This window comes from Strix aluco, chromosome 25, assembly GCF_031877795.1.
Source record: "Strix aluco isolate bStrAlu1 chromosome 25, bStrAlu1.hap1, whole genome shotgun sequence".
Taxonomy (NCBI): domain Eukaryota; kingdom Metazoa; phylum Chordata; class Aves; order Strigiformes; family Strigidae; genus Strix; species Strix aluco.
Window position 1 is genome coordinate 2120106 of NC_133955.1, and position 23704 is coordinate 2143809.

The following is a 23704-nucleotide window of genomic DNA, read 5'->3' on the forward strand; positions in this document are numbered from 1 at the left end:
AAGCCCCAAAATGACTAATGAATGCTGTATTTGCTTGGTCCTTCTCTGAACACCAGTATGTCTGTTCTTTGTTAGGTGGATTGGGTCCAGTGTGACGGCAGCTGCAACCAGTGGTTCCACCAGGTGTGTGTGGGCATCTCTCCAGAAATGGCAGAGAAGGAGGACTACATCTGCATCAGCTGCACTGGGAAGGACTCTCAATACCGGAAGTAAAACTCCCCATAAACCGTTCAGGACTTGAGTAAAGAAAGTTATCAGAGTTTTCCAATAAAGCCACAGGGGCTGGTTTAAGAACCAGATTGCAAATGGTGCTACTTCTATCCTTATGGGATCATTTTCCAGAACTCAAAACAATTTTTGACACTTTTGTATTTTCCCTTGATCTGTTTGTGGTTGTTGAGGTTTGAGATGCTGACTGTTTAGCAGGGGTTTCCACCAATTTGGAAGGCATTTGAAACATGCACCTTTTATTGTACAGCATTAAATTACCTCTCTGGGATTTACCGGCGTATTTAATTCAGCTTGGTTTAGGTGCAAAAAAACCCTGCACCATGAATTTTCCAATAAATCCTCTTTTGAGGAAATCCCTGTTTACTCTTTTAACCCTTTGGAGACTTTAGTTTTTTTCCACTTTGTTTTTCGTAGACTAGGTTTATTTATCTGAGCAATAACTTCTATGTCTGGTTTCAGTGACTGGAATGATAATTCTGAACAGCGTGTTGCTTCTAGCATTGGTTGATGTACAGAAGGCAAATGTTAGATCCTAGTGTCACTGATGGCCCAGTGATGTAGAAGACAGGAAAAAAAAAAAAGGTCTGTAAAGTAATTGCCACAGCTGTATTTTGGCTTTCTCCTTTTTTGGGTAGCTTGTATCAAATGTTGCAGTTTATATTGTGGAATAAACCCCTGGTTATGTTATAAAATTAAATGTTGGTGTTTTTAGAGAGCTTGAAATGCAGTTTCATTTCCCTCTGGATCAATATTGATTGCAGCGTTGGGTTCTCTTGTTCAAGAGAAATCCATCTTTAAAAGAAGAAACGCAAAAGCCATATTTTCTTACCTTACTTATTCAGGTTTGGAAGGAGAGGGCAGATCAAAATGTTATTCACACCAAAAAGAAAAAAAAAACCTTTTTCAAGTCTTTTGCAAACCTTTTATATAAACAAATTATTTGCAGGTTGGGTGAATAAAGGATTGAAACGACAACTTGTGATTTGACAGGGGCAGGAATGGGGAATTCACCCAGGAGGCAAAGGCGTGGGCAGCTCCTCGGCCGGCCTTGCCCAGCTGGCTTCGGGAGGAGACACTTGCCCGCAGTGTGCTGGTGGTCCACAGAGCCATGGGCAGACTCCTTTCAGCTGCTTCTGCTTGCATTTAGGCTAAAAACCTGAGCAATAAGGACATTTCTGGACTGGTTATGATTCTGTCACAGACTTAGGGCCTTTGCCTGGTGGGTGGGAAGGGGCAGTGTGGGTGACGGCGTAGCGGTGCTGAGGAGAGGTGGCTTGTTTAAACCCGCAAGGCACACCGTGTGGGGCTACACCCGAAATCCTTTGGCGAGCGGTTGCTGACACAGAATACAGCTGTTGCTCCTTTGGAAATGGCTTGGTGGCAGCGATGTGGCTCCGTGGTCTGCCAAAGGTGGAACTTCTGGAGCCCTGGAAGGTGGGAGGTCTAGGAGAGCTTTGTATCAGAGAGAGCGCTCTGCTGACGACATCCTGTCATCACCAAAAATGAGGCAGTATTGGTATTTCCTCCGTTCGTCATCAAGAGGAATTTGCTAGTAATTTTTTCCCTGCTGGTTTTAGACCTTCTCCCGTGGGCAGAAGTGTGCAGAGTCACTGGGTGCAGAGCAAAGCCTTCGAGCCTTAGTGGCTGATAATGATGTGGTGGATCCGTGTGTGGAGTCAGAACCGTGCAGGAATTTGATTTCCTGGGGGTTTTGGTTTGGGGTTGGATTTTTGTTGGTGTTTTGTTTTTTTTTTTTTTTTTTTTTTTTTTTTAACATTGAGTATGCTTTTTAGTCTCACGTTGATTTTTTTTAACTTTTAGAGAATCTTCAGCCTGGCATAGATGATTTGTCTAAAAGCGTTGGTGGTGGTGGAAGACAACCTTGGCCACACGTACATTAGTTAAATGTGTGTATGCTTCCATAGTGTATGGCTTGTCTTTTTTATTTACTGTAATTACCAAAATGATATTTTGTGATTTTTTTTTTTTTTTTTTGTGGTGTGGGTTTTTGGGTTTTGTATTTTTTTTTTTGGTCTTTGTGCAATGCAAAGATAACAGTCCAAGCTGGGGGAAAAAACCTGATCTTTAATAACTTCCTTTTAAAGGGGGCAGATGAACAAACTTGAAATAGAAAGAGCTTGCACCGTGTTTTGATGTAACTGAAAACATTACAAGAGTTTCTCTCACAGTATCCGTTTTATTTTTTTTTCCACTGAAGAAATGGCTGTTTACCAAAAAGTGCTAGAGGAAATATGATGCAATTAAGTTTAGCGTGATGATTCAGTGCAGGACCAAGGGAAAGTTGTCTTTTTGTGGACTGTAGAGGCCTGTGTGGTCCTGACAACAAAATTTCTCATCAGGATTAATGAATGCAGTAGAATTAGAGCATGATGTTTTGGACATTACCACATCTTTGCTTGAAATTTTTCAAGAAATGGAAAACCCAGTCCCTGGGTGACCTGTGCCTACAGTACGGATGTCTGCTTAAGGATTTGCATTTTATTTCCTGCTGGAATTGTGCCCTCAGGAACGGGTGACTGGAGGTTGCTGCGGAGGTGGTGGTGCCTGCTGCACACGGGGCCCTGCCTGTTAGATTCTATCCCCGTGTGGATACTTCAAACTGGATGAGGTTGGGGTTTGACTTTGTCAAACTAAATAAACAAGAGATTTGTTGTTTGCTTCAGGGTGGACTCTTCTGTGAGCATCCCTTGAATATTCCTCATCAGGGAAGATGATGAGAGCAGAACACGCTCAGCAGCAGGGTCTGTTAGGATCAGCCCTCCCTTTCACCCCTCTTCTTGTCCATCCTAGATTTCCAGAGGGTAAACCAAAACAAGCAAAAAAAAGTCCTTTTCACTCCATTCTCCTTCATTTTTTAAAAAAATTTTTTTTTTTAGCAAGCAACCAAGTACACCAACCTCCCTAGATTGCTCGGATCCTCATTTATTTAATAAGAATAGTTTATGCCTCTACATTCATTTAATCATAAAATAGGACAAAAATCAAATTAGTTACCCTACCTGTGGATTTGAGGCTGAAAAATCTGATGTTACTTAAACCCTGCTTGTGCCATCCGTCAGATGCTGGGAACGTATCTGTGGTGCCACCTTTAATCTGCTTGATGTGCACTGTGCGCTTTCTCGTGGCACATGAGGAGCATCAGAAGGGACTAACACACGTCTGTCTGCATCGGCTGTGGTCACATACACCACCAGTAAAGGTATTTGTATGAAGGAGAGGCGAGGGTTTCGTTTCACATATTTCTGGTCTTAAACTGAAGCTCACGGTGCTGCGGGCGTTGTGCGTTTCCAGGACCTAGCTGCAAAGTTCCTAAATTGTTTGAACTGGGCTTTGCAGCCCTCTGACCCCCATCTGAGAGCAGTGCTGTCTGTGGGGCAGCCCTTCGGCCCCGGCGCTCTGTTTTGGAAGCAAACGTAGGATTAAAAGGCTTTGTGACTCCGACACACATTGGGGATGCCTTGAATGCAGAGTCTCTGAGAGCTGTGGACCCAAACATGGAAGGAGGGCAGCTTTGGAGGAAGACTGGAAATGATGGTCCTTGTGCTCTGATCCCCAGCAGTGAGCAGGTATCTGCGTGGATCTGCAGCCTTGGATCTCTGCAGAAGGGTTCTTCAGAAGGTGGCAAAAGAGATTTTAGGCAGTTGTGTCAACACGTGCTAAATGAAGGTGTTGGAAGTGGTGCTGGTTTTCTTCACACCCTTCTTACGCCACCTAATGTGCCATCTGTTTTCTCTACTCACACCCAGATAATGCAGACACAACATTTAATTTCCACAGGCAGAAACGGCTGCTGGAATTGCACTATTGGTGTGATCAATGGTCAGCCTGACTGGCCACCAGCAAAGACAAAAATGTGTGAAACAAAAGTGGAGAAAAGAGCATGCCAAGGACTTGGTATAAACTTCTTGTCTTGAACAGTAAAGTAATCCCTTCCCCAGCACCTTCTGGGTGATCGTCTATGCTGACACCTCTTCTTTGGGGTGAGAAGACAGGAAAGTGATGCTATTAAGGAATTAAGATGAGTTCCAGATACAGAGAAGGTTGTAATTTCTTAGGGACAACACATCAGCCCCTGGTATTTCGTATACAGCTGAAATTCGGGTGTACAAATGATTGATTCAGGGAGGCAGAGTGCTGCCTTTACAGCTGTGGAGTCGCATGTTTACGTGTTAAATGGCCCTGGGAGGGGAAAAACAGAACTGAAATGTCGTCTTTGTGCATTGTGGGACTTCAGCAGTCATTTGTTAGTCCAACCCAAGGATGGGACGGAGTGGTGTCTAATATATACGTATATATTCAAGGAAACAATGCAATAACAGACACTGTTATTTTTACAGCTTGATGCAGAGGCTGTTTTGTGTTACAGCTGAGTGATGCTGGAGGACTGTTTAAGCATCAGCGTGCTTCAGGGAAAAGGGAGTTAAAGAGAGAGACTTCAGCTGTAGGCCAGATCCCTACCAGGGCAGACAACAGATCAACAGAGAGAAGAGCAATGATGAGTGTTTTGGCTGCTGTATCTGCAGCAGGAGGTGTGTTTGTAGGACATGAATACATGTGTCACACGGGATTTAGGGAGGGAAGGTCTCCAGGATACACACACAGGCAGCAGCTACCTGGAAGCAACATTAAGGAGCTGAGATGACTCTTCTGTGAATCTAGGAATGAATGTGCTTTTCAAAGAGAAGGGTTGAGGTACAGCCTTGAAAAACTGCTTTATCCTTTCTGCAGAAATGAACAAGCTGCATATTGAGAGTTCTCCTCTAAGGTGTAAACATGTCAGTCTCTGAAGGCAACAGCCCCACACCAAGAAGAGCATCAATAAAAATAAAATCTATGTCTGGAAGAGGAGATAAAACAGTCACACTGGATTAATAGTACTGCGTGTTCAATACTCAGATTCTATTCGAGACAGACAAAAATGGTATCAGTGGGTTCCAGTAAAAAGATCTTGGGTAGAAGGAACAAATATTTTATGAAAAAAATAAAAGTATGTGTGATGATGTGATATGCTTCTAGGTCCAGAATTCCAAGTGCTGCGAGAGGAAGATTTGCTGAAAGGTGGTTGAAAAGAAATAGTGACGTACCCTAAATTAAAAGAGGTGCAGCTTCATGAATGTACCTCAGTCTTTCAAGTTCTGAAATGTTTGTTAATCCTACTACTTATAGTAATGTTTTTAAAGGTAATTGGCTGTTCAGTCACAATACCGGGACAGATTTTGTGTATGTGTGTGCTTGCCTCCTGAAATCTGTGTGAGCTGGGCATCTAAAAATGTATAAGGATTTTATAAAAAGTAGTAAAAACAGTAGCTCCTGGTCTGCAGAACACACAGTTTGCTCAAAGAGTATCTCCATCACCCAGGGTTTGTTAAGGACAAAACCTATGTTGGAGAGTATTTGTCGGGTGTTTGAGCTGCTTCAGTCTCTGTTGGGCTTTTGGGGTCTTGTGTTCTTGTTGCTGCCTGGAGTTAAGTTTTAACCAAGTGGGGGACAGGTCAGGCATGTACCATGGAATGTCCCTGGCTAATGCCTTTAATTCAGGCTGATGCTGCGCCTGTTCCTTGTGCTGGCCCCAATTTTTCTTGGAGGATTTTTGCTGGTTACAGCAGTCCCATGTCAGCTGCACATCTCTCTGGGGGGTCCTCCTTGGCAGAGGTCCACAGAGGAGCTCAAGGGCTTGTGTGTCTTACCCGTGAGTTGAAACGTCACAGGAGGAAACAAGGAGTTCATCATAAAAGATCTTTTCATGCTAAGAATATAATCTTTTTGTGGTGACTGAACTTTATCCACTAAAGCATTTCAAGAGAAAAGATGAATGTTAGAACCCATTTGGCTTTGAGGCAAAATGTATGGCATTTGAAAGGCGAGCTCTAAGTTTGCTGGCTTTGCAAGAAGCATCTATGCAGAAAACGTGTGAAGAGACCATGCAATGTACAAACCAGATGGGAATTCAAACCTGAAAAAAGCCTGGAAGATTCAAATAAATGTAATTTCTACAGATACGGAAGGACGAGTTGGAGCATTCAGGGCAGTTGTACAGTCATTTGAGCAAAAAGGATTATGGGCTAGACAAGCATTCCTCTGGGATACCTCTCCTCTCTCTAAACTGCATCCTTGTTTTCTGCATGTCAGTTCTGATGTTAGTCAGCCAGCACAGGCTGCCAGCAGAAAGTCTGGTGTGATAGTGCTGGGCCTGTCCCACTGATTTTGGTGCAGTAAGAATTACTTATGTTTTCCACTAAGCCAAAATACTAGGACAGTGCAAAGATAAGCAGATGACCCTGGGCTAGCAGAAGTTATACCCTGTATAAATATGTATTTGTTCCTCCAGCAGAAGCAGCATTTTGGATTGGGAAGAACAAGAGCGAAAAATAATCTTTATTCACCTTGTAGAGAACTCTTGCTGGCGCTTGCAATGGCTGGGGCAGCCCAGAGGGACGGGGGGGTGAGGGGGGGTGTGCACACCCTGGCCATGCTGTGCAGTGCCAAGGCCCAGCCTCTGCCTCTGGGTGTGAGAGCGGCCTGGCTGAAGTCTGCCCTTCTCCCCTTTCCCCACAAAAATACCAAGCTACGTTGGCTGTGCCTGCGCCGCTGACTGAATGACCTCTGCTGTCCCCAGCCTGCCTGCCGCTGCCAGGGAGAGCGGGGCTTGGCACGGGACATGGGAAGTGCTGGGCATTGCCTGAGCCTGTGCCCTGGCCCTGTTCAGTTTAGGGGGAAAGATGGGGACCATCACCCCAACTTCCCTCATTTTTGCAGAAGAAAATCGAACTTCATGGTGTAGGGGATGTTTTTATAACTGCGTGTCATGGTGGATTGATTTCACCTAACTGCAGCTGTCTGGACAGCATCTAGTGTAAGCACAGAGGAGCTTTTGGAGAGCAGTTCATGCCACCTCCACTGCCTGTTTTGCATGTGAAGTCACCCTCTGAAGAGCTGTCACTGCCCGGGCAGGGAGACTCCAGGCAGGGAGACCGCAGGCAGGACTCAGCCGGTCACAGGAAGGGCCCCAGCCAGAGTAAGGGCTGTGCCAAAAGAAGGAGCTCCCGCTCTCGCAGGGCCGTGGATCAGCACTGACTGAGCGGGGTTCCCATCTGGTCAGTGGTTTTGTGCTGGCAGAGGGCAAGGGCTGGAGCAAGGCAGGAACAGGGCGGCTGGGGGCTGCAGGACGGGCGGCAGTGCTGGTGTGCAGTGGGATACCTGCCTCTGAGCTGTGGCTGTAGGGAGCTGAACCCAGGCTTGTGTTTCTGTAGTATCTTGAGTTGTTCTTTCTATTTGTAGAGAAAATCTTGAACTCAGGTTGCAAAAGTTACATGCATGATTTATAGAAGCATTTGCTTGTATCGCTCTTGACAAGAACGTTTAAAAATACATTGGTGGGAGAGAATGTGACTGGACACGTTATCCCAGAGGAACAGACTCCAGCTCAGAAGAGGTCAGCAAAGCTGGCTTGGAATATACAAAACACACAAAAAAAGCGACGGGTGGATGGGGAAGGGATGTCTCTAGGAGGGGAACAAGACTTGTGCACAAGTGCTGAGGTATGCCTAGTTATTAAAGAGCACCAAGACAAGACTAAAAACCAACTGCTCCTAGTAGTAGCACATCTATTACCAGGTAATCACTCGATAATCCTCAAGTAGCTTTCAAGCAGAGGTGTGGGCAAGGAAAACCGTCCCTCATGGTGACCAGAATAACAACAGGCTTCCTCTGGAAAGAGAAGTTCCCCCCAGGCTGGAGGGAGTCTTAAGTCGTAAGTGACCTGTGGGGAAGGAGGAAGAAGTGCATAATGCAGCCAGTGGCAGTATGGGGATTATTTAACGTGACACTGTCTCTGTTGTGCTTCCCAGGCTCACCCCTGGCCCTGGATTGTGTTTCTATACAAATAGCTGTTGTACTCCTGGGGGTCTTGCTGCAGAGGAGTTAATGACCAAGTAGCCACTCGGTTCAGGAAAACCCCCAGGAGCACCACGCTCCAAAGCGTGTGGGACCTACTTACTTGGACCTGCCAGCACCGTGCCAAAATGCAACTCCATCACTGTCCCTCATGTAAGAAGCCCGTTTTGTATGTGTTAATACTGCTTTTTGGTACTTGTAATGATTTGTAAAATTCCTTATACTTCCTAAATAGTTGTAGAAAAGAGATGGAAACAGAGCAGTACTTTGCACCCCTACGTACGTGTCACTCTTGTTTTGCTCACAGCTTGAGACCATCTACAGCTGCCTTGTTCCTGACTCAGAGAGACAGTAGCCCACTTTCTTTTGCTTCCCCTGAGCATCGTGTACAAACCTGAATCAAGAACTTGAGGCTTCATTTACTTTCCAGCTCTGCCCTGGAGCAGTACAGATGTAGCCTGAGCTGCCGCCTCTGCAGCTGCAGGGTTGGCCTGTCCCTCGTGCTCCAGCTGCTCCGAGACAGAGGGACCATCCTGGTGTTCTGTGAAAGTGCTGCCTTGTAGCAGTGCCCCCACCTGTCCCCTCACAGCTTCTCGCAGAAGTGGGCTGGGAAGGTCTCAAACCTCTTTTTCTGTGCCACCATCTCAACATCTTCGCAAGGAAACCTCATGCCCTGGGGTGAACTTCACACCATTTAAAAGGAAAAATAAGCTGATTTGGCCCAGGTGACTGCATCAGGCTCTTCAGCACAGACCCCCCCCCAGGCCCTGAGCAGCTTCGCCCAGCTCCTGAGGGCTCCTCGAGGCCCTGGGGGGGAGCTCGCCACCGGGACGGGTGGGACAAGACGGTTTGAGGGACTAAACGCTTTTCGCGGGCTCTGACTGACCCCTGGCTCCCGCCGTGACCGAACTCCAAAGGTCTGAGGAGACGCTCGGCCCTAAAGCGCAAAGGGGCCGCTCAGGCTCCCGCCGGCTGCTCCGGGGGCCGCCGCCGCCATGACCGCGCTCCCGCCGCCGCCCGCGGTCCCGCCGCGCCGCCGGGGGGCGCTGTGAGGGGCGCGGAGCCCCCCCGCCCTCTCTGCCAGGCGGGGCGCGCGGCGTCGCTCTCTCGCTCTCTCGCTCGCGCGTGCGTGCGTGCGTGCCGTGCGTTTGGCGCGCGCGGCGGCCCGTAGCCCGCGCGCGGCGGAGCCGGGCGGGGGGGGGGGGGGGGGGGGGTGCGATGGCGGGCGCGGCGGCGGCGGGAGGAGGCGGCGGCGGCGGACCGGGGCCGGTGGCGCAGGGGCTGAAGGAGGCGCTGGTGGAGACGCTGACGGGGATCCTGTGCCCGGTGCAGGCGGTGCGCGCCGCCGCTGAGGAGCAGGTGAAGGTGCTGGAGGTGACGGAGGGTGAGTGAGGGCCGGGCCGCGCTGAGGGGATCGGGGCGGGGGGGTGGCGGTGTCCGCCTGGGGAAAGGCCGCCGGCGCCTTCCCCCAGCGTTTCCCGGTACCGACGGCTCGTGTCCGCGCGTTGGCCTCGGCCAAAACTTCCAGCTTCAGCGCTCGGGCCGGCGGGAAGCGGCGGCAGCTTTCGTACCGGCTGTAGGCGTGTGCCCGGTTTCTTTTGAGCAGCCCCTGCCCCGCCTCAGGAGTTCAGCTGCGGCTTCGCCGGCGGGACTTCGCCAGGGCTGTCTCCGGCCTGCAGCGGGGGTCACCGGGCAAAGCCGCGGCGGGGTTTCTTCAAGGCACCTCGTCAGCGGGGCAGGAGGGAAATGGCCGTGGGGCAGTGTGGGGAACGGCCATGGGGCGACGTGTTGTGAGAGCTGCGTGATCGAGGAGGGCTCTAAGCTCGTGGGTAGTAGGACGTGGACGGGGGGGTGGGATGGCAAAGCAGCGGGCCTGTTGCTTTGGGCATCTCTTTCCACCTGAGCCAAAGTCTCTGGGGTTGCTCACATGGTGGTCACGGAGGGCCTTCCCACTGCGTGTTTGTCTGCAGGGCCTGTCCCGCTCCCATGGTGATCCTCTCCACCTCTGGACGTGTGTGCCCTTGTGCGTGCCCACATCCTGCAGGTCATCGTCTGTATGTAGTGTGTTTTAAGTTAAGTGCAGTCAGGATGTAGCTGTACCATCATCTTGTGTGAAACTCACATGCTGGAGCTCCATTGTCTGTTGTGGAGAGCTAAGGACACGGAAGATACTGGAGCTGGATGGCAACTGGCTTATGGCTTTGAAAAGACAGAACTTAGAAGAGCAAGCACCTCAAATTCAAGCAGTGCCTCTTAATTAATCCATTACTCACCTGGCCTTTTTATGGTGGCATTAAGCTAGTTCATGCACTTGCTGCTTTTCCTGGGTGGAGGCTACACTTAAAAACCTATTGATGGTAACATTTTATTTCACTTCAGCTTACATTTTATGACCCATCCCAAAGAACTGGAATCTGTAGAAACCACTGGAAGATTTGCAGGTACTCTGCTGTGACGGGAGCTGGGTTCTGGACAGTGCAGCCCTTGGCCCTAAGTTGTGCCTGCAGCCTGGCAGCTTGATGGGCTGGTTATTCATGGACCCTCCTGGAATTTTTGCCTTACCTTTGTCAGATTATGCCATTCTGAAAGTGTTTTGTGAAGTGTTTTAAAGTCTTTCTGCTCCTGAACTTTAGCTCAGAAATGTTATCAAAGCAGCTTGTGGTAAAGAGAAGGAAGGTGTAAGGGCGTGACCGGGTCAAGAATAGTGTTGTGATTATGTTACTCTGGGAAGAAGACTGGGGCGATGAAAGGAAGGCAGATCGTTTGATAAAATGTTTCTTGTGCAGTCCCTTAACATGTGCTTGTAGCACTCGCAGGTGAAGTCTTCCTTGGTGCATTACAGGGAAATCTGTGTGTTGCCACCGCAGCTATTGGAGATTTTAATGAGTGATTCGACAGCATTGCAGTAGCATGAGTCTGGACGTGCTGTGAGGTTCCCTGACCCATAGAGCCTTTGCCTTGCAAAGCTACTGCAGTCAGCATGCTCTTCAGTGGCAACATTTTTCCCCAAACAGTCTGAATCTTACCACAAGAAATGAAATCAAGTTTGTGTAATGGTTTGGGTAACAGATTTCCAGAAAAAAGAGTATTTTTTTGATGCCTCCAGGTGATGAATGTCCCTAAGGTCCCTTTGAGAGCCCAGGAATGCAACAGAATTACATTTGGTGGATAACGTTAAGGGCAAGAGGAATGGAGGCATCTGCACTTCTATTTTTTCACTGTTTTACAAATATCCTGAAGTCACCCAATACTTCTCTGTGATTGCAATCCCAGAACTGCACAGGTCCACTGCAGGACCTGTAGCCATGATCCAGAAGAGGCTACAGATTACCCTCTCCTGCAGTTTGCAGGTGACACCAAACTGGAGGGGAGGTGGTTGATGTCCTTGAGGGCAGGGCTGCTGTCCAGGGAGTCCTGCAAGAGTGGATTGAGAGGAACCTCCTGTAATTCAGCAAGGACAGATACCAAGTTCTGCACCTGGGATAGGAGAACCTGCCTCAGGGGTGCAGCTCAGGCACTGCCTGGCTGGGGAGCAGCTTTTGTGGCAAAGGGCCTGGAAATCCTGGTGGCTGGTGAGCTGGACAGGGCCAGCAGTGTGCCCTGGAGGCCACCTGCAGCCTGGGCTGGATGAACAGGACCAGAGGCAGTGATCAGCCCTCTCCAGTCAGTGCTTGTTTGGTCACATCTAGACTACTTGTTCGGTTTTGCTCTGACCCCACCAGTACAAGAGAGACAGCGACAAACGGGAGTGAGTTCAGCAAAGGACTGTTGAATCGGTTGGGGAACTACAGCACTCGCCACATGAGGAGACACTGGGAGAGAGGGGTTTTCCAGTATGGAGGCAAGAGGGTTTTGGGGGTGGATCTGACAGCAGCTTCTGGTAACTATGAGGAGGTTGTCAAGACACTGGGGGATGGGAGAGGATGAAGGAAAACAGGCACAAACTGAAACAAGAGGGGTTCAGACTGGAGAATTTTTTTTTCCTGTGAGGAGAGCCAAGCTTTGGAGCAGATTGTCCGTAGAAGCTGTGCCATTTCCATCCTTGAGTCCTGCCTAGAACATGCTCTGAGCAACCTGATTTGGTGCTGCTGATGTTGCTTTGATCACGGGGGTTGGACTGGAGACCTCCTGAGGTCTTTCAGCTGAATTATTCTGCACTTGTGGGATTCCTCATCTCTTGTCCTAGTCAAGCAGCATGGGAGGAATAAGCTATATTCTCCTTTCTGTGCTGGCTTTGGTATGGAGAAACTTGCCAAAACCAAGAGGAGGAGCTAAAGGAATACAGTGTTTGCCAACACAATATTATTGAGGTAAAGAAATGTAGTTCATGTGTGTCAGAAGTACTTTAAAGAAACAAAATATTTAGTATCATTAAGCAGGATGAAGAAGGTGCTGAAAGTAAAAGTGAGGGCAGTAGAAAAGAGCACAAATGTTGGCACTTTTAATGAAAAATAAATGAAGGTAGGGCAAAAAAAAAATGAGGAGAAACTTGTTACAGACATTAAAACTTACGATACTTTCAATTGTTGCAGAAGCTGAAAGCATTTCAGAGGTGCCCATAGCCACCAGGTGACTGAAATATGCAAGGTACGTTCAGGGAGTATAGGCCTGCAGAAAAGTTGAACTCCTTGTGCTGGTGTTGACTTAACTTGCCATGTTGAAGGGCATCTACAGGGGACATGTTGGAAAATCCATGTCAAGTTGAAGCATGAGTAGAAGCAGTTTCACGTACCAGCTTACTTTTAAACAGCAAGTGCTACAGGATGGATCTCCAAGAGTTTTAAAGGGACTCAAACATTAAATTACTGTGCTACGAATTGTGTTGTAAAACTTGCCACTTAAGGTCACTTAGGGACCAGATAAATGTAAGTTGTTAAACATGGGACAGCTTTTAGTGAGGGCTCTAAGGTGAGGAGTGGAGGGGTGAATGTTGGGGTTGTTACAGGTGAGTTGGTGTGGCTTTTGCACAGCCTGTAATAGTTAAAATTATGTCAAGAGTTGGAATGAGGAGAACAGGGTACATGGGATTGTTGTGGCAGAGTCAATCTGTTTAATAGAAGAAATGTTTGAAGGAGTCCCTGGGACTGCCAAAAAGCTTTTTTGAAAATTCCCTTACTGAAACTAAGAAACTAAACTGTTGTGAACAGCTCTTGAGTTAATAACCGATTAAAAGCTTGAAGACAAGAGGTGGAAGTGACTGGTCATGTTTCACACTGCAGGGAGATAACGAAGAGTCCCATGTGAAGCTGGACTGCTCAGCACATCTGTAAGTGATGTGAAAGAGTGAATAGTGGTGTGACAAAGTCGCTGATAGTGCTGTTCAGTCTGGCCAGAGTGAGAATCAGTGGCAAAAATTACAGAATGATTTCACAAGAGTGAGCTGAGTGTGCAAACGGTAGGTGTAGGTCAGTGCTGGGCAGCAAAGTAGTGTTGGGGGAGGAGGAGACAGCCCGGATGATACCTTAAAAAGTAACGGGCTGTCCTAACTATTGTCACTGGGAGAAGAAATCCCATTGTCAGTGTGGAGAGTTTTCTGAAAATACCCATTCACTGCTCTGCCGTGCTCCAAAAGCCAAATGGACCGTTAAGGAGGGAACAGAGAACAAAGCACGACATAAATTCCTCATGCTTCTGCAGTCTGAGTGCTGCATGCATTATGGGCTTGTTGCTCTCCGGAGAGATAAAGCAGGGCAGTAAAAATGCAGCACAGAGACATTTACAGAGGTGTGGAAAAGCTTCTGTTCTCAGAAGGAGCGAATACATTGACTTTTCTGCCTGGGAAAGAGTTAGCAGAGCTGGAGGCTCTAAAATCATAAGCAACAGAGAAGGTGAGTTGAGGAGTGATTATTTGTGACTTCTCATAAAGCTAGATCAGATGAAAATGAATCTGAAACAAGCAGAAGGAAGTAGATTGTTTCCCCCAGTGTGCAAACTGTGGAACTCATCGCTATGGGATGTTAAGAGGTAGAAATGGTTTAAAAACAGTTTGACATTCCTGGAGGAAAAAAACTCATCAAGAACCATTAAACACGGTGATAGGATGCACCACCTGCATCAGGAGGTTCCTAATGCCAACCTTTCGAGGGGGTGTGCTGGGGGAAGCATTGCTCTGCCCTCACCTCTCTTCTTAAGCTGCTTGCAGGTTGGGTTGTGTAATGTGGTTAAGCTCATACAGCAGTTAGCTCTCCTGGTGTGCTGTGTGCTGCCCTGTGCTAGCACCTGCTCTCTTCCATACGGGGTTTAGCCGGGTTGAGATGGTTCAGTGTTTTGTGAGGATGCAGTTGAGCTCCCTGAAGCAGGTTGATAGTGGATCTGTCTGGTGCTTATACAAGGGGATGGGTAGAAATGCAGAGTCAGGTGAGCCTCGGGAACGGGCTGAACTGTCCAAGAGGAGTCTCCTGTCTGACTCCATCCAGCTGTTCTGGAGGAATACAGGACATCAGCTCTGGAGTAGGGACATGGTGGTGGTTTCTTCCTGCCATGTCACCCTTTAGCAACTTCCAAACATGGACCCAGCGACTCAATCTCTTCCCTGCTTCTGCATCTTCTTGTCTGCTGAGAAAGTGTGGGAATAGGCACCACCTGACAGCTTGGGGATGGGAGATGCATTATTGCCAGTCTCTGGAAGGATGAAAGTTCACCTGGCGACACCTTTGTTGTCTCAAGGTTTTAATGGAACGAAAGCAATGCCTGAGACTGTTCAGGGAGAAGGCGGGGGAAATGAGAGCTCCAGGTAGTGAAGTGGTGCTGCTGTGCCTGCGTCTAATTTGGGTCGACTCCACCATTGACTTGTTCCCGGTGAAGTGGAGATAGTGTTTCTATTCCCCCTTTATCTGGCCCATCGCAGTAAGATCATACACCACCTCTGATGGTACGCGTGGATATGCTACGGCTATCCTCACATGACTTGAGGATAATTCCATAATGTGTAAAAATAATCTCTTCCTCTAGGTCTTACTGCACTGGAGAACATGTATGGAGGCCAAACCATCTCCAGGGATGTCAGAGCAGGGACAGTGTCACTCTGAAGGAGGTGCAGGTGCACCAGGAGGGACCGTACTGCGACCCTGGGAAGAGGAGCAGTGTCTGTAACACGTTCCTCTAAATTATGCTGATAAGGAGTTTTAATGCCAGCTTCTTACACAGTTGAAAAATACCTCTACCTGCTTGCCTGGTTAGATAACAAGTTTGATGGTTTATGGTGACAGTATTAAGTCTCTGAGCTATTGGCTCTTGTGCTCTGGAAATGTGGTGGTGATAGATGAATGGCTTCGGGCTGGAGAATTGCCTTTCTGTAGCCTGTCTACATTATGTGGTTCCGTTTGCCCTTTTTGCAGGTAGAAGAAGCATTTATAAGGCTGTCTTTGGTGTGGCTTATGTTGTGACATCTTGTGTATGAAAAGGCATCTTCAGCTCAGTCCTTTGCAAGGTTGGTTGTTGCCAGAAGCTGAGAGGTGCAGGTGGCTGTGAAGATGGTGCTGACCTTGGAAAATTGACTCATGTGTCAATCTGGACACGCTGATCCTCTTGAAAGTTTTTTGTCCATCTTGTTTGAGACTAGTCCTGTGTAGGAGACAACCAATGCTTTGATTTGAACATGATCTCAGATTTGAATATTGGCTTTACAGGTCTTCTAAATGTATCTTCTCTTCCAGAGTAGTGGCTCAGCACATTTTGTTTGATGCTTTAAAACTCCATTGATTCGCTGGTGATATTTGCATGATATTGTTTGCTGTCCATTTATATCAGGAGGACAACTGTAGGTACAGTGGTAGCACGAAACTTGTAGCATCACTTGTGCTTCACCAGTTCAGCATGGTTTTGCTTATGGTTGGGCCCTTCCTGACATAACTGTTTTAACGCATATGGCTTTGAGTTATTTCTGTTTTGCATTGGGTACCTTCTTGAATACATGATTTTATGCCATAAAACCAGAGTATTGTGTGGAAGGAGGGATTCTGGAGGGTTTACAAACATGGCCACAGTATATGGTTGTATGGTGGTCTCTTGGCTGTAACTTGAATTGCGGTAGAGTGAATGATGGACAGAAATGGGTGGAAATCCTGTGGATGGATAAATTGAGCTGAATTTTTAACAGGAGTTAACATTTTAACATTGAACTGAATTTTTAACAGGGAAATTTAAATAAGAAATGGCCACACTGGGACGCGTGATACCTTACTTGCAGGAAAAAAGGTTATTCACAGCAGCAAATGCCGTTATTTGCACTGTGAAATGCTGCAGACATGTTGAGTGTAGTGAGGAGTTGTGAAGAAGGGATTTCAAGAGAGATACCTAAAGCCATCATAAATGTTGGAGAAGATTGGCCTTAATCTTTCTGTCCTTTGCTGAGAAATGACAAAAATACAGGTGTAGTTTTCAGAGGTGTGCTGAAAGAAAGAGTGCTTTTGGAGTACTCCTTGAACGTCATGATGGATGCTGAAGAAGTTCCTCAAAGAAGCACATTTGTAGTGTGTAAAAACTATGGCTGAGCATTAGGTTCTTGCTTGATGTTCCTGGTTTGCAGATGCCCTCCAAGCTCTGCGCTGCTCTGACCTCGTGGCTGACCCTGCTTTGAGCAGGAGGTTGGACAGCATGACCTCCTGAAGTCCCTTTCAACCCAAATTACTTTATGATGATATTGAAAACCAGTCCCATGGAAAACATTGCCTGCACCTGTGTGGCTGAAGACTGCGATGCACAAGGGCTGGGCAGATGCTGGGTGAAGGGAACTCGATTTCTGACGCTGCTGCAGTTGTGACATCTGGTCGCTACAAGCTGAATGTTGTTTTAATTTGGAGTGTCAGCGGCCATGGGGTGGTGGATTCACCTGGGTTGGATGCAGCAGCTACCACAGGCTCTTCCTCCACCACTGCCTGTCTCTGCCCCCAGCAGAGACAACTAAAAGGGACCTGTAGCAGCTCCTGAACCAGCTTTGTATGGACGTACCGAGCTGGACTCAATCGGTGCTAGCTCACTTCAGCAAGGCAGGATGTGAAGTTCAGTGACTCAGTACAAAGTCCTGCTCGTTTATTCCTTCTTGCTTGCTTAATACTATTTTTTGATTTGGTCTGGCTTAATTTCTCCAAAAGGTTAGGGGTAGAGAAGTAGTACATTATGCAATAGATGGAGCTTGGTTGTGAAGGAGGAGAGTTGGAGAATAGGATTTCACTAATACTGAGGTTATTGAAGAGGAGAAGCAGAGCTGGGAGGAAATGTGTTTGCTAAGTGTTCCCTATGCCAGGCCCTTCGTTAAAAGTTTGTAGTCTTTTTTGGTTTTACAGACTTTATTTTGGGAGGAAGACTTGATGATTCTGATATCTCAAATCACAAAATAGAAGTGAAGGAAGCACTTAAGAAGAGATGCATTTGAACTGCAGTTATCAATGATAAAGATAGAAAGTTTGCAACCAAATGGGAAAAGAACAATAATAAACCAATTCTTTGAGAAAAGAGGAGGCAGTGAGCTATACAACGAGCAGTGTAATTTCAGTCCCTGGAAAGATTCTTGGACCAGTTCTTTAAACAGCTTATCCTATAACATAATAGGATAAATAGATGCTACACAGCTAATACAGTTTTTTATGATCTGTTCTTGATAGATCCATGTAACTTTTGTTGATGGGAGAGCTGGCTTATTGCTTAAACAGGCAAGTGCTGGCTATGAATGATTTGAGTTCAGTAGGATTCCTGATACGAATTTGCCACATTGATCATTTATCAGTTAAGAACATACAGTGTTGTAATATTTTTGAGGTTCACAGTTGGCTGGAAACCTGTGAGTAGAGTCGTTATCGGTGGCTTGTTGTCAAACCCAAAGGGCTTTTAAGACAGAGCTCTTGGTTGCTGCAGTAGTGAGTACACCTCTAGTTCACCAACAATAGCACTGCAGTCTGCTTGGAGAGCAGAGTTAAAAAGGTGTTGGAAAATTGGAGAGATGGCCTAAAACCATTGAAACAAAATATTGTAAATCAAGTGCATATATGTAAAGGGAAAAGATATATGCAAACAGATTTAATATTGCAAAATGGAGTCACAGTTGTGAGTTGCAACTATGCATTTATTCTGGCTTCCTGGTTCATTTATACCCTTTAGAAATGTGGCTGAAATGCAATGCCATACTCAAGTCTGGAATATTGCAGACAGCTAGAAGGAGAATTACTGCTACAGTTAAGAGGAGTATTATGTTAAGTACATCTCAGAATGAGCCTCCCTGCTTTTTGCAGCTAGGACAAGAGGGGTTTTTTCTTTTTTATTTTTTTTTTAAATGCATGATCTGTGAAGAAAGGTTGAAGGAACTGGTGCATGTTCAATGTAAGCATGGAAAAGTGAGAGGCAATTATCTCCCAACCCAGAAAAGCCTCTTACAAGTGAGGTGGATTTTAGGAGAAACTCAGATAACTGCATTTGTGAAGTGCTCAAATATGCTGCTAAGGAAAGTTGCACAACTCTTTTTTGAGAAGAATTTTCAATACGGTTTTGTCAGGGATGCTGTCAGCACGTATAACCTGTCCATGGGAGTCAGGTTGTGCTAGCGGGATGTCAGGGCATACCTTCTGCTCCACGGTTTCTAGAACTAAAACATCACAAATTCGTTTCTTAAGCATACTAGTGAAATGAAATGAAGTATTTAGTACAGTTATCAGCTACTTGGAGCTTACAGTTGCAATTTTAAGCAAATTTGTCAAGGCATATGGATTTACCATACCGTAACAGCTGCTCTTCCTGGTTTTTATTTCCTGTGCTCTGTCGCCAACACAATTGGTACAAACGTTTTAATTTTGCCTTTGTTACAGAGCTGGCTTGGCAACTAAAAGCAGCTCTTGCTCTTTCTGGACAAATTTCTTGCTGGAGATGGTCCCGCAGCCCAAATGGTTGTACAGACAGTTCCTGGTGTCAGTGTGCTCAGGCAGGGTTTGCTCAGGAAGGCGCTTGGTGCATTCTGAGCTGTCAGGGTGTGTTTTGGGACAGCTGAAGTGATGTTTCCAAATCACTCTCTGGATGAACCCGGGTTGTCCAAAAAGGGACTTCTGGCTGACAGTCTTCTGACTTGCTCCATCCTGGATCTTATCCATGCATCCCTCATGTAGGGACTTGACTAGTGATATTATGTTGCAGATAAGATTTTATTTTTTTGAAAGTTGTAAATCATTTGCTTGTTATTAACCTGGGTTGCAAAATTTTTTTGTCCACAAGAGAAAGCAATGAGATGCTGAGAAAATAAATGAAGTTTGTGCAGAGAGCACAGGGAAGAATTAATGCTCATGATTCATTTGAGTAGCTACACTTTGGAATTGTCTTCTCCTTCCCACATATGAGTCATGCAATTGGTATGATGTCTTTCTCCAAAAATCTTGATGAGTTTTGCTGTGTGGGAACAAAAGTTATGACACAAACATTTTATTTCATTTTTTAATTTTTTTTCCTTTGCAGAATTTGGTGTTCATTTAGCAGAACTGACTGTAGATCCCCAGGGAGCTCTGGCCATCCGTCAGGTGAGTTTACCTGCAACCGTAGCAAGAATTTTGATGGTAGTTTCCTTGGTTCCTAAAATATTCTCTCGTGTTTCCAGGTGAAAAATTCGAGGTGGCTTTCTATTACTGCTTCTCCATTTTCTTTTACATTTCTCTAGAGTTGTTCCTTTCTCTTTCAGCATTATTCAGGTGTTATACACTTACCTTTTTTGAAAATAGTACTCTTTGGACTTAATAAACCTAGTGCTGAGACAGTAGTGTACTGGGAATGGGCACAACTTACTAGGTGGATGGTAGACATCAACAAGCAGAAGCGTGGCTTGTTTTTGCAGCAGCTTTTTCTGTAGGTGTTTTTCTCCTTGAAAAGGAAGTTTAGGTTCTGTATTTCTTTAGTTACCATGTGGCCCATACCTTGTGCCTTTTTAGAGGTGAGGAAATAAAGCTACTGCCTTGTCAGTGCTGCACAGGTCATCATTGCTTGATGGAAGGTCATCAGTTCATTTTTTTACTGTGGTAGTCTTTTTTTAGTCCGTTTCACAAAGATTTTTTTCATTTTTGGCAAGCCCTGTTGCCACTCTAAAAGCAGCATGGTGGGACGGGAGACTGAGCAAACGGGTTGAGGGTGACACTTGCCATGATTGCAAGATTTGTTAATGATTCTTGACCTCTCTTCTAATACAGCTAGCGTCTGTCATTTTGAAACAGTATGTGGAAACTCACTGGTGTTCTCAGTCAGAAAAGTTTAGACCTCCAGAGACCACAGAAAGGGTAAGATCTGGTTTCGTGTTGTCTACTTTGAGACACTTTATCCATCAAGAATATTGGTTTTCTTGGTAGTTTAAAAAGTGCCAGTGCCCTTGTGTATTACGAGGATTAATGGCTTCAGTTAAGATTTTCTGATGTTTTCCATTTGGAAAATCTGTTTTCAGTTGCTTAAAACAACACTAGACTTGAAGCTTGGGGTAATTTCTGTAAGAAAAGTTCAGTTGTAATGTTTCTGCTGCTCTAAGAGCAAGACTAGACAAAAGCTGCTTTGTAAGTTTTACAAATACTGATTCCGGTAGTCCTTTTGCAGAGATTTACTAAATCTTGTGTTTTTCAGCTTGGAACTGAAAGGCTATTTTCCCATTACAAATTCCAGTTTAAAGGTCTGCTGGGTTTCATTAAAAATCTGTTCAGCAGGAGTATCTAACAGCTAAAATGGCCAGAGATTCTAGCCCTTTGCCACTTTGACTGTTGACTGGACCATCTTTCACATCTAGGGTACGATTCATCCCATCTAGAGATAATTACTTGAAATAGATCTTGTGAATTGTGCCCTAGAAGTGCTGGCTTTTTTTTCCTGTTCCTTCAGGGTTGGGTGACTAGTTCTCGTTCACTAGAATCCTCCAAAGTAAGCAAACATAGTCCCTGACACTGGAGCTGGGTTTTATCTCTGCTAACTCTGGATGTCTTCCATGTAGATATCTGCATCCTCTCTAATCGCAGCAGTCAGCTATTTACTGTATGCTTGGCCGAATGCTGTGTGAGAAGAGTGCTAAGTTAAAACATTCTGTGCAGTTTTCCATAAAAAATTTACAGGGGATGTAGTGTGCAACTTTTTTTTGTCTCATGAGCGTTCGTTCCGTAAAACCAGTATTGAATCAATATCAGGATACAGTCATAGGTATAAAAAAATTATTTTACTAAATTGCTTTATGACTGGAGATCTGTTTTGCTAAATAATGTTATTCTTTACAGGCAAAAGTTGCTATTAGGGAGCTTCTACCCAACGGGCTGAGAGAGTCGATCAGCAAAGTGCGCTCGAGTGTTGCTTACGCAGTTTCAGCAATAGCCCATTGGGACTGGCCTGAAGCCTGGCCCGAGCTTTTCAATCTCTTGATGGAGATGCTGGTTAGTGGAGATGTGAATGCAGTGCATGGAGCCATGAGAGTGCTCACAGGTAGGTGTATCCGAGAGCTTTGGCAAGGCTGACGTAGGAAGCAGTTTAGGCTTTTCCTTACCTTAGTATCCTATCACTTTTCACTCAAAATTGACGAAATTGGAACTTGCTTCTCTTCTCCTGGGCGTGATGCCTGTCGGTCACTGTTGAATTGCATGCTCAGTAGATGTGAAAACTGAGGAGGAACGTTCTGTGCTGCTCGTTATAGCTCAGAAGGAACTTTGATTGTAACGCCCTGTTCTCCTGATACCCACAATTTTTAGTGTGGTTTTTTTCTGCTTGCCTTCATGGATTGCCGTGGGTAGGCCAGATGACACTGGTCTAGTCAAGTACAAATCAACATGTTTCCAATATGCTCAGTGATTCCCAAAGATTCTGTTGCTGTTGCTTACAAATTTGTTTTCTTACAAGGATTTTCCTTCTTCCGTTTTCTAGAATTTACACGGGAAGTGACAGACACACAGATGCCACTTGTTGCCCCTGTTATTCTTCCAGAGATGTACAAAATTTTCACAATGGCAGAGGTATGATCTTCACTATTAAGTTGGTACTGAACAGCATTAGTGGGAATGTTTCTTGGAGCAGAGAAACTCCACATTTAATGGTTAAGCTGTACTGTAGTATGACTTAGACTTAAAGAATTTTCTTGATGATGTGATAGTTGATGGCAGCTAATGTTTCAACAGAAATGTTGAAGCCAGTGTAAGATAATCAAGTTAAAGCAAAACATAAATACAATTAAAAGAAAATTAAAGGAAATAAAAGCATTTTGTGTTCCTGATCTGTTATTTAAACTCTTTTCTAGGTGTATGGTATTCGCACAAGATCGCGTGCAGTGGAGATATTTACCACGTGTGCCCATATGATCTGTAACATGGAGGAACTGGAAAAGGCAAGAGTTTAACTTACTGTACAACATGCATTGAATTCAAACTGAGCAAAGTTCTAGATAATTGTTATATGAAAATGAAACATTGGAGAGTTATGTATGCAGTCAGCTGTAATTCTGGGGAAGAGGGTGTAATTTAATACATGTGAAGTGGCTAACTCCCTCCTTTACATGCATGCCTTGATACTGTGACTTGGCTTCCGTAATTAAGTTTAACTTGTGACAGATCAACAGACATGCTTGCAACAGCTCAGAGAAAGGGGAGTAAGCATGGGGAAGAGCCCGTGTATTATCCCTTTGTTTGGAAATCCCTGTCATACTTCCAGTCTTCAGGTGAACCGTGTGTCCTGATAAGCTGCCAGGCCTTGGCCGTCTGGGTTCCTATGGGCAGTTTTCCGGCCCTTGCATGAGGCATTGGTTCTAAGCTCCTGGAACTTCATCACCTGCTTTAGCGTGCATGTTAGCCTTTTGTTCCTAAAGGGGTTGTGGAAACAAACCAAACCAAAACAAGAATAACTGTTAAGAAAAAAAACACCTTGCAGTTAGGCAGCTTTATACACAAGTCTCCTGTCTGGCTCTGAGCACATCTGCATTTTATATGGCCTTTGACAAGTGGATTTCTTTTTAACTTTCTGGGGGGTGAGGATAGGAAAGGGTGACTCTCAGTCTAGTGGCTGGTCATTGGTGAGTGGCGATATCTGCTGTTTCCTCCCTGTTTGCACAGGGAGAAATTCAGTGCAGCCTTCTGGGAAGTTCTGATAATTACACTGTATTGGTACAGTGCAGTTGGTACCAGTATCCAAAAAATAGTAGTAGCTCCCCACTGTCTTGTTCTGGAGGAGGCCTGAAAGTGTCCTTTATGTTGTATACAAAACTTTCTCTATTGAAATTTGACTTAAAAGAAAAAAGAGGCAATCTTTTTATAAATTATTAAGGTGGTATTTCATCGTTGATTTAAACATACAACTTTGTCTTAGCTGTGGAATTATGAGGAATATTCTCAAAATTATTTTTGTCCAATATTAGTTGCTCTGTCAAGCACTGCTTATGGAGTGCTTTGACATCTGGAAAAGTACTTGCTGCATTTTCCTAGGAAGAATCATCGTGGTAATCTTCAGGCCAGCTGTTGATACTCAGCTCACAAAGAGCTTGTTTGGTTTGGGGGAGGGTGGCTCAGGAGGGAGATAAGTGCTGTCCACAGCGTTCAGTGTAATTGCTCGTGTGTGACGTAGTCACCACAGGTTTCTTTTATAG

General features: G+C 45.6%; 2 protein-coding genes across 3 annotated transcripts in view; both read left to right on the forward strand.

Annotated features, from left to right (window-relative positions):
* KDM5B (lysine demethylase 5B) overlaps window positions 1–946 on the forward strand; it is a 59302-nt gene extending 58356 nt beyond the window's left edge. The window contains exon 27 of the mRNA XM_074850025.1: window positions 76–946. Within this exon, the coding sequence (XP_074706126.1) occupies window positions 76–213 (138 nt within the window). The 3' untranslated portion in view covers window positions 214–946. The remainder of the gene's footprint in view (window positions 1–75) is intronic.
* An 8417-nt stretch (window positions 947–9363) lies between these two features.
* Window positions 9364–23704, forward strand: part of IPO9 (importin 9) — a 40248-nt gene continuing 25907 nt past the window's right edge. For both annotated transcript variants that reach the window (XR_012626342.1, XM_074849977.1), the window contains exons 1-6: window positions 9364–9529; window positions 19579–19640; window positions 20301–20387; window positions 21360–21561; window positions 21997–22085; window positions 22367–22453. Coding sequence is in view for 1 of the 2 variants with exons in the window: in XM_074849977.1 (XP_074706078.1) it covers window positions 9364–9529; window positions 19579–19640; window positions 20301–20387; window positions 21360–21561; window positions 21997–22085; window positions 22367–22453 (693 nt within the window). In the remaining variant the exon portion in view is untranslated. The remainder of the gene's footprint in view (window positions 9530–19578; window positions 19641–20300; window positions 20388–21359; window positions 21562–21996; window positions 22086–22366; window positions 22454–23704) is intronic.